The sequence below is a fragment of the Canis lupus genome, chromosome 24 (genome assembly GCF_048164855.1).
Source record: "Canis lupus baileyi chromosome 24, mCanLup2.hap1, whole genome shotgun sequence".
Lineage (NCBI taxonomy): Eukaryota > Metazoa > Chordata > Mammalia > Carnivora > Canidae > Canis > Canis lupus.
The window spans coordinates 11436193-11456303 of record NC_132861.1 but is presented as its reverse complement, the minus strand read 5'-3'; the positions used below and the strand labels follow the sequence as shown (position 1 = coordinate 11456303).

General features: G+C 35.6%; 1 protein-coding gene across 10 annotated transcripts in view; it reads right to left on the bottom strand.

The window, feature by feature from the left end:
- Window positions 1-20111, bottom strand: part of KATNAL1 (katanin catalytic subunit A1 like 1) — a 113911-nt gene that overhangs the window by 44905 nt on the left and 48895 nt on the right. For 9 of the 10 annotated variants that reach the window (XM_072795591.1, XM_072795589.1, XM_072795590.1 and 6 more), the window contains 5 exons: window positions 16447-16574; window positions 15973-16078; window positions 11248-11406; window positions 9991-10117; window positions 7263-7397 (listed from right to left, as the gene is read on the bottom strand). In XM_072795591.1, the coding sequence (XP_072651692.1) occupies window positions 7263-7397; window positions 9991-10117; window positions 11248-11406; window positions 15973-16078; window positions 16447-16574 (655 nt within the window). The remainder of the gene's footprint in view (window positions 1-7262; window positions 7398-9990; window positions 10118-11247; window positions 11407-15972; window positions 16079-16446; window positions 16575-20111) is intronic. The other variant, XM_072795596.1, reaches the window with a different exon arrangement.

Sequence of the window (20111 nt, the reverse complement as noted above, 5' to 3'; positions counted from 1 at the left end):
AAAAAAAAAAACTTGATGTGATAGGAAATTAGACTCAGAGTCTAAGAGACTCTAGAATACTTTAGTGATTTAGGGAGGTTATTCTAAAAGCAAAATATAATTAAATGAAAGGGACTGAAAAAAAAGTTCATAAAGCCGACCAGGGGGGTTGCTGCCGTAATTCAGATGCATAAAAAAGAAGAGATTTAGCATAAGGCCAAGCTCCGGCTGTGCCTGTCATTGTGCTTTTAGTTAACTATGGCAGATTGCATTTACCAGGATGACTGCAACACATGCTTCTACAATGTGGTCTTGCTGCTGTGCCACCCAGAGGTAGCCTAACTTGAAAATGGGTAGGGTTGTAAATACTTCAACCCAGGGTACAGCAGAAGTGACACTATACAACCTCTAAGACTAGGTTAAAAAAGCAATACCACTACCACCTTTTCCAGTGGAACATCTGGAGGCCTGAGCTACCATCTATGGAATCTGACTATCTTGAATCCCGCTATACCCAGCCCAGGCCACATGGAATGGCCACAAGGTAAGAAGGAAGTGTTCCAGAAAGACAAGCTCCAGCTGAGGCCTCAGAGGTGGCTTTTGTTTCATGTATTCTCATTTTTATGTTCTTTCCTTCTCCAACTAAAAATTTATTTTCATGGGTTGCTTTTGTTCATAAAATGCCCTTCAACTTTTTTTTTTTTTTTTTTTACTTTCATATAATCTTTTCTTTCCATTAATTTTACCCTAGATTTCTAAATCATTCTTTCAGGTCTCTCAGCTTTCCAAATGTTATTGTTTTGTCTATTTCAGATCCTTCTATCAGATGCTCCAGCCACAGAGCTGTCTATTCATTTTCAAGCAACCACACCTTTGTTTCTGTTTTCCTCTATGAAAATAAATGAAAATGCAACTTCTTCCATGAAGTCTCCCCAAAGCCTTTGGTCAGAATTCATTACTCCTCATTCTCCACTCCAAAGTACCATGGAGCAGAGGAGAGGTGAGGGGGTGATGCAGGAAAATAGGTGATTGGGATTAAGGAGTGTACTAGTTGTGATGAGCACTGGGTGTCATATCTAAGTGTTGAATCACTATATTATACACCTGAAACTAATATTACAATGTACTGGAATTTACATTATACCGAAACAAACTAGTTTGTGAAGAATTTAAATAAAAAACTTTAAAAGTTCCAGTGACCTGTGCAACAATATCAAAGTCCAATATACACGCAGAATAAATAAAAGTAAAACTCTACAGAATAAATCATAGTAAAATTGCTGAAAACAAAAAGATAAACAGAGTACCTTAACAACCACAGACAGGGGCACCTACATGGCTCAGTCAGTTAAGCATCCAACTCTTGATTTTGGCTTAGGTCATGATCTCAAGGTCGTGAGATTGAGCCCCACTCTGGGCTCCACACTGGGTGTGGAGCCTGCTTAAGATTCTCTCTCTCCTTCTCCCTCTGCTCCTCACTACCTCCCTCGAAAAAAAAATTAAGGACAACCACTAAAGAAAATTCCAACCTGTTTCTATAGCTAAACATATACTACCATATGACATATGACATAAAGCATAGCTTTATTTACAACAGTCCCAAAACAGAAACCACTTGAATATCCATCAATAAGAGAACGGATAAACTGTAATATAGCCATATAATGAAATGCTACCCACCAGTAAAAAAAATAACATTGACAAACCTCAAAATAATTATGCTGAATGAAAAACAGTCTCAAAATAATTCATACTATATGATCCTACTTATGAAATTCAAATAATCTATGGTGGCAAAGATCAGATCGATGGTTGCCTCGGGTAGAAGGTACTGAGGAGAGAAGGTTGGGCTGCAAAGAAACACAAGAAATCCTTTGAGGATGAAAGATATGTTCTGCATCCTGATTGTGGTATGGTTTCATGGCTGTATACAACTGTCAAGATCATCAAATTTTAAATGGATGAAATTGATTATATATAAATCATTCTTCAATAGAGTTGATTTTAAAGAACAATAGCCAGAGGGGAAAAGATACACTACAAACAATGGTATGAATGACAGCAGACCTCACAAGAGAAACCAGGCCAGGCCAAAAAATGACAAAATGACATCTTTATAAGTAACGAAAGAAAAAAACAAAACAAACAAAAAACTTCTCTCAACCCAGAATTATTTATCAATCAAAAATACCCTTCAGAAATAAGGGTGAAAGACATCTCAGATAACAAAAACTGAACTTAATGCTGGCAGACCCTAAACAGAAATGTTAAGGGAAGTTTTCTAGACAAATGGGAGATGAACCTATATGGAAATCTGGACCTTAAAAAAGAAAAGCAGAGAGTAGTGGGGATGTTAAATATGTAGGCAAATAGAAAATCTACTTTTTGTGCTCCTCTTAAGTTTATTTTTTTTATGACTTTATTTATTCATTAGAGACACAGAGAGGGAGAGAGAGAGAGAGAGAGAGAGGCAGAGAAACAGGCAGAGGGAGAAGCAAGCTCCATGCAGGGGGCCCGACATGGGACTTGATCCCGGGTCTCCAGGATCAGGCCCTCGGCTGAACGCGGCGCTAAACCGCTGAGCCACCTGAGCTGCCCTTAAGTTAAGTTTAAACTGACAATTTATATTTCATTAGATCGTGGAATCTATACTGAATGTAGGTATAAAATACATGACAAAATAGCACAAAGACTGGGTGGGGAGGCAAATAGTTCTTACATTTTACATGAAGGTACAACTAAGTCAACTGTGAAGAGTTACAGATGCATACTATAATCCGTAGATTAACTGCTTAAAAAAACAGGGATAGGTAAAAATTCAATAAAGGAATTAAAGTAGATACTAAAAAAAACAATTAATTATCGAAAGAAATTAAGAAGAGAGGTACAGAGAAACAAAAGGGAAAATAATAAGATGACATAAACACAGCCATACCAATGATTATATTATATTTAAATGGACTACAATTAATTTTTTTTAGATTTTATTTATTTGAGAGAGTATGAGAGAAAGAGAGTGCACAAGCAGGGGTGGGGACGGAGAGAGAGGGACAAGAGATTCCCCACTGAGCAGGGAGCCCGATGCGGGGCATGATCCCAGGACCCTGAGAGATCATGACCTGAGCTGAAGGCAGACACTTAACCTACTGAGCCACCCAGAAGCCCCTAAATACTCCAATTAAAAAAGTAGAAATAAACTGGATAAATAGCAAGACTCAAATATATGCTGTCTATAAGAACTGAACTATAAATATAAGGACATGGTGAAAACTAAAGGAAGAAAGTAGATATATCATGCAAACAATAAGCAAAAGAAAGACAGGCTATATTAGTAGCAAAGTAAGCAACAAATCAAAGGGTCTAACCAGAGATAGTGAAAGATATTTCATAATGGTAGAAGGACAAAGAAGATATAACAATGATAACTGTTTATGTACCTAATGATAGAACTTCAAAATGTATAAAGCAGGGCAGCCCCAGTGGCGCAGCAGTTTAGCGCTGCCTGCAGCCCAGGGCATGATCCTGAAGTCCCAGGATCGAGTCCCACATCAGGCTCTCTGCATGGAGCCTGCTCCTCCCTCTGCCTGTGTCTCTGCCTCTCTCTCTCTCTCTGCATCTCTATGAATAAATAAAATCTTTAAAAAAAAATTTTTTTAAATGTATAAAGCAAAAATTCACAGAATTAAAGCAAACAATAAACAAATTCACAATAATACTTGGAGTTCAACACCCCACTCTCAGTAAGTGGTAGAAAAACCAGAGTAAAAAAATCAGTAAGGATCTAAAAGATTTGAACAGTACTATTATACTAACTTGATCTGACCAATAATTATAGAATATTATAATCAACAAGTACAGAATGCTCTATTTAACTGCAACTGAAACATTCACCAAGAAAGACTTTGTGCTGAATCATAAAATAAATTCAATAAAATTAAAAATTGACATTCTACTGAGTAGTACCTGATTATACTGGAATTAAGTTAGAAATTTAAAAAAGGAAAAACAGAAAGTATTTCTAATTGAATAGTAAAGAAAACATGCTATCGCAAAATTTGTAGGATAAAGCCAAAGCAGTGCATAAAGAGAAATTTAAGCTTTAAATGTTTATATTTAGAAACAGAAGAAAGGTTTAAACTCTATAGTGTTAAGTGTATAACTTCAGGAAAAAAAAGAGACTAAACTCAAAGTATAATGGAGAAATAAGAGAAAGTCAATGAAATAGGAAACAGAAAAATTACAAAGCAAAAAAGTGGATTTTCAAAAATATTAATAATTTTGATAAATCTCTAGCAAGATGATCATGAAAAAGAGATAAAATACAAATGACCAATTTTAAGAATGAAAACAGAGCCTATTAGTATACATTCTACTGATAATAAGGGGAAAATAAGGTATATAGATTTGTATTACGTGAACTTAAGCAAAGCTGTAATTTCATTTCCCAGCATTCACAGAGCACAGCTCTGGTTGAGTCATTATGGGTGCTATTTGAAAGGCAGAAGTAAGTCAACTCAGAAAGTTGGTTCAGGGCATGAAGTGCAATTTGCAGCTCAAGCATACTGTCACTTATCTTCTGGCTCACCTGCTAGTATGGAGCAGTTCCTGCTAGATTTCCTCCTTCGGCTTTTCTGACTCCCAACCAGGTGTATATTTAATATTGTTACAATAGAGCACCTCAGTAATCAAAGCTGTAAGTCTTAGAAGCAATGAGAGCCCACCATGGGTTCCAGTCTATCCTCATGGGGTTCTAGCTCATCCTCACAGGTTATAATTTGTCCTTGTTTCCACCACTTCATCTTTTCTTCCTGAATTGCCTTCACTATTGATTTCAGTTTCCAGAACTAGACATGAAATCAACAGCCTCACATGAATCCTTTAGTCAGCTTGCACATTTGTATTAGGTCAAATCCCAGTTTGACAATTTAGAAGAAATGGACAAATTTTTTGAAGGACAAGCTACCAAAGCTTACTTAAGAAAAAATAGAGGGGCATCTGGATGGTGCAGTTGGTTAAGTATTTGACTCTTTGTTTTGGCTCAGGTCTTAATCTCAGGGTGGTGAGATCAAGTACCAAGTCAGGCTCTGTGCTCAGCAGGGATTCTGCTTAGAGTTTCTCTTGTCCCTCTCCTTCTGCCACTCCCCCCAACCCACTAGTGCGCTCTTGCTCTCTCTCTCTCTCTCTCTCCCAAATAAGTAAATAAACCTTTAGAAAAGAAAAACAGATAACCTGATTAGATAGCCCTACACTTATTTTTAAATCAATGGAACAGAGCTGAGAAATAGATTCACACATACATAGCAAAATAATTTTCAACAAAGGTACCAAAATAACTCAATGAAAAGAAAACTTAACAAGTGGTGCCAGAATAACTATATATAGTTATATATAACTAGTTATATATAACTATATATATAGTGTGTATATATAGTTATATATATAGTGTATATAGTTATATATATATATAAAACTATATATATACTCAACCTCTGACACTATATATACACAAAATTACTCCAATATGGATCATACATTTAACTATTTTCTGAAAGAAAAATAGGAGAAAACCTTTGCTCTTTGGCATAAGCAAAGATTTCTTAAGACACAGAACACATGATCCATAAAAGAAAAACTTGACAAGAGGACTTCGTCAAAATTAAAACTTCTGCTTATCAATAGACACTATAAAGAAAACTGAAAGGCAAAATAGAAGAAAATACTCAAAATGCATGTATCTGGTAAAGAACTATACAGCATTAATAAAACAACAATAAATCAAAAACTGAGCTAAAGTGCTCGCTTCAGCAGCACATAATACTAAAAAAAAAAAAGAAAGAAAGAAAAGAAAGAAAAAGAAAAAAACCTGAGCAAAGGACTTGAAAAGACACTGCACAAAAGATAAACCAAGGACCAAGAGGCACACAAAAAGGCACTCCACATCATTAGTCATTAGAAAAATGCAAATTAAAGATGTGAGATAGTATTTCAGACTTGGTAGGATGATTAAAATTAAAATACTGACCATACCAAATGTTGGTAAAGATATGGAAATACTGGAATTCTCATTCGTTGATGGTGAAAGTGTAAAACGGTAGATCACTTTTTAGGAAAACAATTTGGGTATTATAAAGTTAAATACAAACATATCTAACCTAGAACCCACCTATTCTATTCTTAGCTATGTTCCCCCAAAGAATCATTCATCCATAAAAAGATTTGTATAAGGAGTATTTATATTTCATTCCTAATAGCCCCAAACTAGAAATAACTCCAATGTCCATCAGAAAAGGAAATAAACACTGGTATAATCATATCAAGAATAGGGATCCCTGGGTGGCGCAGCGGTTTGGTGCCTGCCTTTGGCCCAGGGCGCGATCCTGGAGACCCAGGATCGAATCCTACGTCGGGCTCCCGGTGCATGGAGCCTGCTTCTCCCTCTGCCTGTGTCTCTGCCTCTCTCTCTCTCTCTCTCTCTCTCTCTCTCTGTGTGTGTGACTATCATAAATAAAAAAAAAAAATCATATCAAGAATAATCAATACATGTAACCATATGTATGAATCTCAAAACATTATGTTGAGTGAAAGTAACAGATATACCAGAGTACCCACGTTATGATTCCATTTACATGAAGCTTAGTAATAGATGAAACTAATCTATGGTGATAAAAATCAGGAAACTTAACACCTATTGAAGGTTGGAATTAACTGGTAGTTCCTGAGGTGACAGAAATATACTACATCTTGAGAAGGGTACTGATTAAACAGGATTATTCATTTGTCAAAACTCAGCAAATTCCATACCTAAGGTTTATACACTTCATTCCATGTAAATTTTATCTCACTATAAAAAGAAAAAAAGTTCACTTATGAAAATTTCAAGTCATTAATAGGATGAAGTTGTATTTTTCAAAGAAGCATATTTTTAAGAAAATCCCAAGAGGAAAAAAAAAAATCCCAAGAGGACTTTAATCCCTTAAGATTTAATGAGGACTTTACATTTAAAAGTAAAACTTTAGATATCCTTTCAAATTTATTAACATGAATATTGCTCCGAATGTAAGAACTGCTCTGAAATGAAATGTCAGGAACTTCAACAGAGTACTACTGTGGGCCTCTCTTTCCATCTACTACAAATTGATTTTGTGATGCTAGAAACTTTAAGCAGAATGCCAATGGACTAAAGACTTAAAGAGAAATGGAAAAAGGTAACAGGAAGTAAAAAAAAAAAAAAACAAAAAGAAAAGAAAAGAAAAGAAAAATATATTAAAAGGAAGGCATCATACCTGTTGGGAGAGGTATATATATCCTCTTTTCTAATCTCCTTCTCAAAGCTTCATCAATGTCCCATGGGAAATTAGTAGCGGCCAATACCATAACCATTTTGGAAGGATCATCATTCTCTAAAGCTCCTCCAACTCCTATACACAATAAGGGGAAAAGGTGTTTTTCTTATAGTACCTTATTCTCTCATTCAACTAACATTTCTAAGCATCAGCCAGAGAATTTGTAATAGTCTCAATGACGAAAATAATGCCATCCTTCTGACCTCAGTATGATGTTAGGACCCGACGCATCAACAGTTAACTACAAAACAAAGAGGTAATAGAATTCATATAATCTATTACAGGATTCTAATCCAATAAGAAAACCCATCTTTTTCTGAAGAAAATGAATATGTAGTTGCTCTGAAAAGGCATGGGAGATTATGCTGTTTTATCCCTTTTTTAAATCATGAAGTCCCTCAAAAAAAAATTATTTTAGTTGTTAGTTTAATTTATTTTCTCAAGAACAGAAGAAGGTTCACTTTTACTAATGTACTAGCATGCAATCATAATATACTGCAAACATTTTTCTCCTTCAAACTTCTAAGTGACTTGAAAAAAAATAAACAAAAAATTTGAGAATGAACCTAATAGTACTGAAAATACCACTTTTTTTATACCAAATCAAACATATGTACCTTGAGTCTACTTTTTCAGAACCAAAGTTTTAGAATACAAAGCTTCAGGTTACCCAATGGAAACTCTGGAAAATGTGCAGTAAAACAAAACAAAACAAAACAAAAAAATCCCAAAACATCAAAAACTAACAAACTTTATTGCTAAAAGTTTGTATTTGTGACCTGGCACAACAAAGTAGTGACTTTAAAGCAACTCAGTTCAATATGGTATTTTCCTAATAAATTATTACTAAACTCCTGTTTCAATCACTATCACAAAGAATCAAGCTATCCAATTAATAATCAACAGTAGTCACAAATACCCCTTGATGAAATTCAGCTGACTAAATTTATATTCAGTGATATTTTTAAAACAACTAATGTGTTTCTCCTCTAGATCCTTCCCTCAACATATAACATAGTCACTTCTTTCTCTCATACTTTAGCAGAAATTAAAATGATAAACTCATTAAGGGAAGGGACTCATACTACACTGATTTATGTATCCTTACAGTGCCTGACACTATATATGACACACACTGTAAGTATTCGGTAAGTATCCAAAGTTTCTGTATAACCATAGCGGTTTTGAAACAACACATTCTAGATTTTTTTTTTTTAAGATTTTATTTATTTATTCATAGACACAGAGAGAGAGAGAGAGAGAGGCAGAGACACAGGCAGAAGGAGAAGCAGGCTCCATGCAGGGAGCCCGATGTGGGACTCGATCCCGGGTCTCCAGGATCACACCCCAGGCTGCAGGCGGCGCCAAACCGCTGCGCCACCAGGGCTGCCCGATTTTTTTTTTTTTTTTAAACACATTTTACTTTTGCCACACAACGACCACAGTAATAAAGCTCTAAAGGCAGCTCTGGCCCATTACTCTCTTCCTTCAATGCCACTTCTTTGTCTGATTAAGTACCAAAGCTTCAAAGCCCAACTTGGCTGTTTCCTTCCATGACTCCCTTAGTCTGGGTGGTGCCTTTCCTACTGTGTTTTTACCACACCCAGAGTTTAGTTCTACCATACAATTTATGACGTATTGTTAAGTTGCCTGCTTCCCAACTACATCAGTAGTTCTACTTTTTGGTTCATGATCCTTTTATAATCTTTTTTTTTTTTTTTTTTTTTTTTTTACTTTTATACTCTTAAGAATGACTGAGCTCCACAGAGCTTTTGTGTGTATGGAATAGATCTATCAATATTGGGATCCCTGGGTGGCGCAGCGGTTTAGCGCCTGCCTTTGGCCCAGGGCACGATCCTGGAGACCCGGGATCGAATCCCACGTTGGGCTCCCGGTGCATGGAGCCTGCTTCTCCCTCTGCCTATGTCTCTGCCTCTCTCTTCTCCCTCTGTGTGTGTGACTATCATAAATAAATAAAAATTAAAAAAGAAAAGATCTATCAATATTTACTATTAGAAATCAAAACAGAATTTTTAATTCACTTTAAAGTAATAAATCTATTATTTATTAATATAAATAGCATTTTGTGGAAAATATAATTTTTCAAAACCAAAAATAATTAGTAAAAACAGTGGCATTTCCTTACATTTTTGTAAATCTCTTTAATGTCTGACTCAACAGAGAATAGCTAGATTCTCCTATCTGCTTCCGCTTTCCATCTATTATGGCATCCCAAATGTCTTGTGGCCTCTGAAACACTTCACTGTATTCTCATGAGAGAATGAGAATGAAAAAGGGCAAATAAAGTCTTGCTATTATCATGAAAATGATTTACCCTTGCAGACCTTTTAAAAGGGACTTAAAGATCCCTGGGGCCCTGGACCACATCTTTGGAACCTCTGCAGTCCTAGTAAACCCCTTACCAGCCATGACATTCCTTTTCTTTGTAACCTCAGAACTTAGAATGGTACATGATTCACAACATGTATGCAATAAATGCTATCTCAGTGCATGAACAAACTGAACAAGTGGGTGGATGAACAAATGATTACAAATAAATTCAGGCTGCCTTTTAGTCCACTCACTGAGAATTTCCACCAATATGAATCTACACAAAATTCAAAAAGAAAATATAACAGCTTGTGGACAGTAATTAAATATCAATTACCATCCATCTGAATGAGTAGTTCAGACTTGACTCTGCGACTTGCCTCATGTTCATCTGAGGTTCCTCTTCGACTACAGATAGAATCTATTTCATCGATGAAGATCGTAGTGGGCGCATAAAATCTAGCCTTTGTAAAAAAACATTTTAAAGAAACCATTCAATAAGCTCATAAAATAATCTGAATTTTTTAATGCCATTTCCTCCTCCTAAAATAACGGTAAAAAAAAAAAAAAAGCAGAAATTTCTCACTGCTTTAATGCCACCATTTGATTACTGACAGAGATTAAATCATTTATATCAGAAAATGGATATTTCTAAAAATAAAAGTTAGATGGTTGGTGAAGGTGGATGACAGATACATGGGGATTCATAGTACTATTATTTCTACTTTTGTGTTTGAAAATTTCCTAATATAAATCTTCTTAAAGATAAATTATCAATCTCCATCTTCAAATACATATTCTTAAATAACTACTGCAAGTCCCTAATGAAAAAGGAAAACTTTAACGATAGGTCAATTTCTGATTTTTATATATTTTTTTAAAGATTTTGTTTATTCATTTGAGACAGAGACTGAGAGAGAGAACATAAGCAGGAGGGAGAGGGAGAAGCAGGCTCCCCACTGAGCCGGGAGCCTGATATGTGACTCGATCCCAGGACCCAGGGATCATGACCTGAGCCAAAGACAGATGCTTAACCATCTGAGCCACCCAGGTGCCTAATTTCTGATTTTTAAAATATATACTAAAATATACTCAGCTCAACCAGCTCATTAGAAATCCTGAAATATCAAACCATACATATTACTTCCAAAGTGTCTTCCACCCTCACTGGATAAGCTGCCCTTATCTCAGAGAGGAAGAAACACTGAAGACACATCAACCCTCCAAAAAAGCCACCACCTTATACCTTACTCATGTGTCAAGAACTGTTCAACTACAACTCCATTAGTCCTTTTAAAAACAGATCCCAGGACACCTGGGTGGCTTAGCAGTTGAGCGTCTGCCTTTGGCTCAGGGCATGATCCTGGAGTCCCAGGATCGAGTCCCACATTAGGCTCCCTGCATGGAGCCTGCTTCTCCCTCTGCCTGTGTCTCTGCCTCTGTGTGTGTGTGTGTGTGTGTGTGTGTGTCTCATGAATAAATAAATAAAATCTTAAAAAAAAAAAAAAAACAGATCCCTAGGTAAATGGATATAAAAGGGATATCATTCGCCTACAGAAACAGTACTTTGAAATCTGAATATATCATCACTCACCATTTCAAACAACAGACGGACTAACTTCTCAGATTCACCTCTATATTTAGATGTCAGTGTAGAAGATGAAACATTGAAGAATGTTGTGCCACATTCAGTGGCAACAGCTTTAGCTAGCATAGTCTTACCAGTGCCCGGGGGTCCAACCATCAGTACACCCTGAAATTTCAAAATCTGTATTAAATGTTTTATCAAATTAAAATGTATTCTTATAAAATATCATCAGCTATTGATGTACATTAAAAATTTCCCCATGAAAAAAGAAACTCAACTGTCACCATGTCACTCATGGTGCATTTGACATGAGTATCATTTCACAGATTAAAAAAAAATGCAGACTGATTTCACAAAATACCTCAAATGAGAGGTACTCAGGGATGGGCTAACAAAAGGCCCAGACAGTAAGAAATCTTCTGATATATTTAAAAAGAACCTACCCAATTTTCTACCTGGAAGAAGGTAAGTATGTATAGTCTTGAGCATGGCTTAAGAGTGACTGCTCTGTTTAAACATAATGAAATTAAGACATTTCCTACCACATCTAGTAGAATTATACATTCCTTGCCCTTCAAAGAGACAAAACCTGTCTTCCACAAAACATAATACACAGTTTTTAAACAAAGTAGAGATCACTTATTAGTTAAGAAGGTAACTAAAATCCAGTGGCAATTCAAGAATAATCAATTTAGCTAGCATTTTATCAGATTAATGTGCTAGACAATTAATAGTTCATATAAAACAGTGTTAGTAATGAAAGAGTCACTAAATATAGACTAAAAACTAAATTTTACTTACCATCTTTGAAAACAAACAAAAATGCTTCTGTAAAAATAAATCAACTAGAAGTAAAAATTATTCAATAACACCAATCCTCTACTATTGAAGAATACTGGATTTTCTTCTCACACTTTCAATGGGAGTTCAGATACCCAGTGAACATCACATTTCTTTTGTATAATAGTTGGTAATCTTAAGAAGAATTCTGTCCTATTTATTTAATATGTTTCTGGAGATTTAAATTTTGAAAATTATGCACATATAAAGTTTCACAAATTCAGAAACTGTCCAAACCCTTTTCTAGTGTGAAAATTAATGGAAGACTCCTTTAAAATAGAGCTACGAAGCCAGAAGGGGGAGCTCTCATGCTCTACAACTCTTAGTCAATTGCAGACCCAACTGGAAGAGACCTATCTTGCAAGTCTATGCTGTGTTAGCTACTATCGCCACCCCCTACCCTCCCCCTGGCAACAGCCTAGTCAATGAAAGAGTGTCATAACCCAGCCAATGAAAAACCATTACACTGTAACCTCACACTTTACTCAAATAGGCTTTTACTAACAACCTCCCAATTTTCCCTTTTCTCTATAAAAAAGAGTTTTCCTCTCCTCTGTTCTCCAGACTTGGCTATCGCTATAGCTTGTTTGTCCCAAATTGTAATTCTCTGCTATTCTCAAATAAGCCCATTTTTTGCTGATAAAATAACTGACAGCTTTTTTTTTTTAAGATTTTATTTATTCATGAGACACAGAGAGAGAGAGAGGCAGAGACATAGGCAGAGGGAGAAGCAGGCTCCATACGGGAAGCCCAATGTGGGACTAGATCCTGAGCCAAAGGCAGACGCTCAACCGCTAAGCCACCCAGGCGTCCAGCGTCCCGTTTTGTTTTGTTTTAAGATTTTTTATTTATTCATGAGAGACACACACATAGAGAGGCAGAGACATAGGCAGAGGGAGAAGGAGGCTCCATGCAGGGAGCGTGATGACAGCTTTATTTTTAAGGTTTACACTACCTATAGAATTCTGACACCCAGAAAGAAGATTTGAAACACTACTTTAGTAACTGTTTTTTTGCTCTGCAAGGAGCTTATAACTGAGATGGATTTTGAAAACTAAAAACAACTAATAGTATAAGCACAGCTATAGCAAAATTCATTATTTCTCTAATGTCCTCTTTGAATGCCCTCTCTGTTCCTGTAATGTCTTTCATGTGGGCACCTCCAATAGGAGTTAATTTCCAACATCAGTCTCTGTACATAGATAGAATCACACAGTACAATATTTATAAATTTCAGCTCCTCATGAATTATTCTTTCAATTATCTCCTCTATTTCCTATATCTCCTTCTCTATTGGCTCTTTCCCCCAGTATATAAACATACTTAAATCTGTCCTGTTTAAAAAAAAAAAAAAAAAAAAAAAAAAAATCCTTTGCTCAACCCTACGAATCCCCTTTATACTATCCACTTTTTACCTTCTCAGCCAACCTTCTTTAAAAATTTCATGCTTACTAGTTTTTCTTTTTGAGCTACAATCTGAGTTCTGCCTCCACTAATTCATTAAAACTACCTAATTTACTAATCCAGTGGTCACTTTTCATCCCATATCTTCTTTCCTTCTCCCTGACCTCTGCTGGTGCTGTTACCTGATGTTCATTCCCTTCTTCCTGAAGTGCTTCCTCCCTATGTTAGTTCTATGACACTGTTCTTCCCTGATGCTCCTCCTACTCATGACTCTCTTCACTGCCTTTCAGGTTTCCTCCTCCCCTGCCCTTTATATTCTTGAAGCAATTCCAAACCGTTTGCTCTTTTTCCTTTATAGACTTCCTTAAACAATCTCATCCACACCCATATTATCACAATTTTAATTTAAATTCAAACTCTGTTCTAAGTTCCAGACCTGTTTCCAATTACTTACTATTTACCTAAACATATTTTGTTTCTATTTAAATCTGCCCCTCTTCCCAATTTTCAGTACCAATTCATAGTGTATGCACCTTATATAATAAAGAATTTGACTGGTCTTTTTCCCCAGTTCCTGGGAAGAAAACTATAAATCCTCAGAATTTCCAAGTGACAGGAGTGCTTTTGTTGTTCATTTGAATCCCGAAATTTTATGTTGAGGTGACTCATGGTGGGCCCCTATACAGTTTATGCTAATGAGATGATTCAGGATGGTGGCTAGCCTTGCCAGAAAAGTCAACCATGGCATTAAAGAATTGGGGCTTTGAGCCATAGGATATCAACAAGACGTAGAGAAAGAAGGGAGACTAGAAACTGAGACACACAGGCAATGATTTAACCAATCATGACTATGTAATGAAATCCAATAAAAACCCTGGAAACTGAAGCTTGAGTAAGCAAGCTTCCCTGTTGCAATACTCTATGGATTGTCACACACCCAGGTGCTAGGAGGGTAAAGCATCATGATTCTATGTGCAGAAAACAACAGAAGTTTCATTTTCAGCATCCTCACAGATCTTGCCCTATGCATTTCTTCCTTTGGCTACTTCTGATTTGCCTCCTTTTGCTATGCTAAAACTGTAATTGTAAGTAGAATGCTTTCTTAAGTTATCTGAGTCATTCTAGAAAATTACCAAACCTAAGGGGGGTAGTAAGAACCCCCAAATTTATAGCCAGCTGGCCAGAAGTGAGGGTGACCTGGGGATGCCCAAGTTTGCACTTGGCATCTGAAATAAGGACAATCACATGGAAAAGTACCTTCAACCTGTAAGATTTGGCCCAATTAGGGGTAGCTGGTGTCAGAAGTAATTGCATGCTCCTTCAGTTCAAGCCTGGAATTTGGGAGTAACATACCATCCGTCATAATGTTATCATTACCTTTTAAATATCTCTCATAAATCCACCCATTTTTCACTAGCCAATTACAAATGCCTTTGTTCAGATCCTCATTGTTCAGATCGACTCTTACAACAGCCTCTTCCTCAGATTTTTCATCAGCATCTATTTATGATCATCTCCAGTCCATCCTTCACAAGATGATTTTTCTACATGTGCAAATCACCTTCTTGGTAAAGGCTTACAAGGCTCATTAAGATAGGTTGGTTATACCTACCATGCCTGTCTTAAAACTTCTTTCAATACCTATTTTAAGACTTTTTTCTCTAATAAATATTGTTCTAAAAGTTATAATAAAAAGGGAATGTTACCAAAATTAGGTAAATCTATAAGAGTCCATAAAAGCTTTTAAGTTGTAGAAGACAATCAAAACGCTATGAGTATTCCAAGCTATTTGAGTAAATAGATACACAATTTCTCCTCATCTTAACTTTTAGGCATGTAAAACAAGGAAGAGATATTGAAAAGAGAAACAGACCTTCCTAGCTAATTCAGAAGAGTGTTTTATTTCACTCTATAGATCGGACTCAAGGAAGCCTTTGCCTAGGATGAAGACCAAAAAAAGTTCCAGGCAGCCATTGTTGGAAGGGTTTTTTTAATATGCTAAAATAAAAACAGTAGACTTAGGAACTAGTCCTGAGCAGGCTTTTTATTCTAAAGTGGAGGGCAATGTCTGAGAATTATACCAAGCCTAAATGAAGTGATCAAAATAATTAGTGAGAAATATGCCAACTTTTAGAAAGTATTTATTTGATCAAATATTTATTCTACAAGACTATCTACTATTTAATTTGCTTGTTAATTTATTTACAGAAACAGATACCTAGAAAATTCTTAAAGCTAATCCCTAGCCCGGCAAACTGAAGGCAAGTGACTTTACTAAAGACTGCAGTTTCAACACTCTGTTCCTCTCTTGCCATGCAGAGGAGACACACCTCAACTACAAATTCAAATCCAGGTATTTAGGGTGTAGTACACAGACCTCCCCCAACCTTCACTACTGTGTAACAAATGCATAAAGAAGCCCAATGTTGTCATTCATTATCATGCAAGCATCATTTTTATACCTATTTTATTTTAATAAATGCTCACCTTCCATGGCCTTCTAATCCCTTTGAAAAAGTCAGGCATCCACATTGGAAGAACAACAGCTTCCCTTAGCAACTTCTTAGCTTCTTCCAGATCTGCTATGTCATCCCTTTACAAGAGTAGCAAAGTTTCATGCTTATTCACGGACACCTCTGACTTATGGTCAATACTACTTTTTTCAAGTTTTTTTATTCATGAAATTGTCATAGTAAGAGCACTATTTAATTAATACTGCATAAAATGATGAGTGAAAATATACTGCAGTGATTAAATAGGACACGTTATTCAATTAACAACCTCTGTCAGTTATGTCAACATCAAGTAAACATGTAAAATGTCTTGGTTATATTCTGAAAGAAGAACTGTCCTGTCAATTCTATACATGTATTAAGGAAGAAGTCACAATCATGGATAATAAGGCTCACACCAAGCCAACCATTACTGTTGTTACTTTAATTCAAGGACTGATAGACTTACCAATGAATGCTGGGATTCCTGGATACAATGTCTCTCTCCAGGGCTTCCACCAGATCCTTATCATACCCAGCACCATCAAATTTAGGAATTTCACCATCGCTCGCACCATCATGCATATTCTTCCTTCCCTAGAGACAGGTATAAAAAAAGCACTGGTCAATAACAAGATAATTTTAGTTAACATCACTGAGCTTTTGAAATATTATAATGTAATTATCTTAAAAGTAATTTTCTTTTTTTTAAGATTGTGTTTTCTGATTACTCAAATGCCACCCTCCCCTGTTGATTTCATCAGAAACCAATAAATTGGCCAACTGTATTATACACATCAAATTTATATCTTTGGAGGTATAGTTTCAAATAAGACTAAAATGATCCTTACTAGATACTTCTGGATTTGTGGGTGCAGGGAATTTCCACCACCACCAGAGAATACACAGAATATACCCAAACAACATTAATTTACTGAGAACCTACTACACAGCAATAAATCTCACATATATTATTATCTCATTTAATACAACAAGGTATGTATTGTTATCCTTATTTTTACAAATAAGGAACTAGGATTCAGGAGAAGTAATTTAAGCAAGTTCATAATTATTAAATGTCTGAGTAGAGATTTTAATGCAGCTTTTCCTGGCTCCCTGAGCCCATGGCCTTTGCATAACATCAGACCACTTCATGACTAACTTTTTAAAGCTTAAATGCTTTACAAACTATGATTCGCCAAAGCTAAGAAAGAGGCTACAGAGGAGGAAGGCCTTGGGACTCTGAACGGCATCTTGCAAAGCCTTTTCCCTGTTTTCACCCCCCAGGATTCAGGGTTTCTTCCTAGTAAAGTCCTTGGACCACATCATAAAGTGACTGTAATGATCATGGTAAAAGGATCTTTTTAAATAGTATTATTAAGACCACTAAAGCAATATACTTTATCCTAAATTCTTTATTTAATAATATGGTAGCTTTAAAAAACAATTACATGCTCTGGTTTCTATGGGTTCTGCCAAGATTTACTCAAGCTTTAAATGAAATGCGCTCCGTTGCTAGAGATAGTTAACCACTAGAACTACTTCAAGGGACAGGGCCAAATATCTCCCTAGAGCTTCAGCCCCACAGTTACTGCCTAATACTAAAATGAAAGAGAAAATAGTCAAAAAAATGCATGAATTTCCTAAGCTTAAGTCTGAAGAGAGAAAACAGAATGAACCTCTCTTACCACACTTCATCTGAGATAAACCGTAGGCTTGATCATAGGTGCTGACAGAGAACTAAAATGGCTCCCCTTGGGCAAATGCTCGAACTCATTAAGTAACTAGGTAAATGACCAAACAGTGCTCTTGGTGACTTGACACAAAAAATGAATATTTTACTGTTTCTGGGTGGCACAGTGACAATATTAGCTCAATTTTCAATAAGATTCTTATGTTTCAGATGATAGATACCAATACTGACAATATTAAAAAGAGTAAGTTTGTGTCATATCTACACAACAAACATAGTATCTACAAATTTAAAATAAGCTCAGCCTAGAATCACACTTTATAATACAGGTAGGAAAGGCTAAAAATCACATTCAAACAAATCACTGGAAATTCTCTAATCATTTTTAAAACTCTTCTGGAAATAAATCAACTAAAGAATGCAACAGAAACTGATATATCTAAGACTTAGCATAACTTGATTCAAATGGCATTATAATTTGAGACTTACCAAAAAAATAATTATTAAAAAATATAAGTAGACATCCATTTTAATAGGAATGTCCAGTGGTAGAAAAGACATGATAAGCACTGCCAAGGGAAAGAGCTGTACACTTATCTGAAAGTAGTAAGAATCAGAGGATTTAAAAGAATAATAAATATGTAAAAAAAATAATAATAATAATAAATATGTGAGCATATCTGTCTAATACATTTCAGTAGGTTTTATTAGTGAATAAAAATACAGTACCTGCCCTCAATTGACCATCTAGTCTAATAGGGGAAACAGTAACAAGTAAACAATACAAAAACATACATAATCATAAACTGTGAAATGCTATGAAAAAACTGAGTGGTCCATGTCATTAAAAGGTATTGAGCAAACAAAACACAGATTGGAGAGACAGGCAGAGAGAGGCCAGCTCACCTAGGGCCCAAAAGGCCAGAGGGAGAAGCTTGGACTTTATTCTAAATGAATCGGGAAATGGCAGGATCTAATTTACATTTTTAAATGACCCTTCTGCCTACTGTGTGGAAAAAGGATAGGGTAGAGAACTAGAAGCAGAGAAAGAAAGTCTGCATTCTAGTAATACTCAAGGTCAAGCTTCTCAATTCACAGAAGAGGAAATATGAGTGTTAAATCAGTCAAATGACTTGTCCTAGGATCCAAAGTTTATCAAAGATAGAGATGAGATTTGAATACAAATTAAGTACTCCAAAAAAGATTCTGGGAACTCTTCCAAGTCAAAATGGTGAGATTATTAAACAACAGATTTAGGGAAACTAAAAATAATTAATTAATTTGGTTACATTGGGAAACCAACAAAAAAGGTGACCATCATCCTTCATAACAAATACTCACATACTCATCAAGGGCACTTGATGGAATGAGTACTGGGTGATATACTATATGTTGACAAATTGAATTTAAATAAAACAATGTAAAAAAAAAAAACAAATACTCAGATACACTACAATAGGGCATCAAACATAAGTAACTGTGGTTTCAGTTAATGAGCCAGATTAACTGTAATACTAATACCTAAAAGAGACTTAGTTTTCAGGCAATAAAAGATAACCTCACCCAAGATAGTACCTGAACAATTTATAATAATAATAAAAGCTGCAGTAACACTGAAATGATCTTAGAAATCTTTCTTTAGATTTCCACATTAACTGACAAAGGTCAACATTAGCAAGAATTAAAAAAAAAAAAAACATTAGCAAGAATTTGATATTTAGCATGCAGTCTGACCTTTTTCCTCATTAAAGAAAATATTTTAGCATCTTTTTACTAACGTCAAAATTACCTTTATCAAGAAAGCTTTGTTAATGAGCTTTCATTAGTATTGACTAATCATTCTATGTGAAAAAAATGAGGCTAAAATTAGTGACTAACCCAATATCATATAAAGTCAATGACACAAGTTGGCCTAAAGCACAAATAACGGTTTTTTGCATTTTATTGTATGTCTTCTCACACAGGCAGATTAAGTGAAAGACAGTCAGTTACTAGCTCTGGGTCTTGCATTTCAAATGACAAGTGAATTGCACCCAGAGAAGAATATCCAGGGCAATGAATGATTCAAAACCACATCATATAGAGGAAGATCAAGGACACTAGAGACATGTAAGCTGAAGAAGAAAACACTAGTGGAGCCACATGACCAACTGACCTATCTACCTCTATTTCCTCTATATCATTCCAAAGGAAAGAACCAGGACCAATAAAAAGTAACAAAAGACATAAATTTCAGATCAGCAAAACAATTTTCTGACAATGAGATCTGTTTAACAAAGTGGTCACTGCTCTTGCTAGGTAGTGAGCTACCCAACATCAGAATTACTAATTAGTAATAAATAAAAAGAAAAAAATCACTGGCCCACAGTCTCAGGGATGTCCAAGCTCAGCTCAACTCTGAGGTCAGTGACATTATGCTGGTAACTTGAAATAGTCAAAGT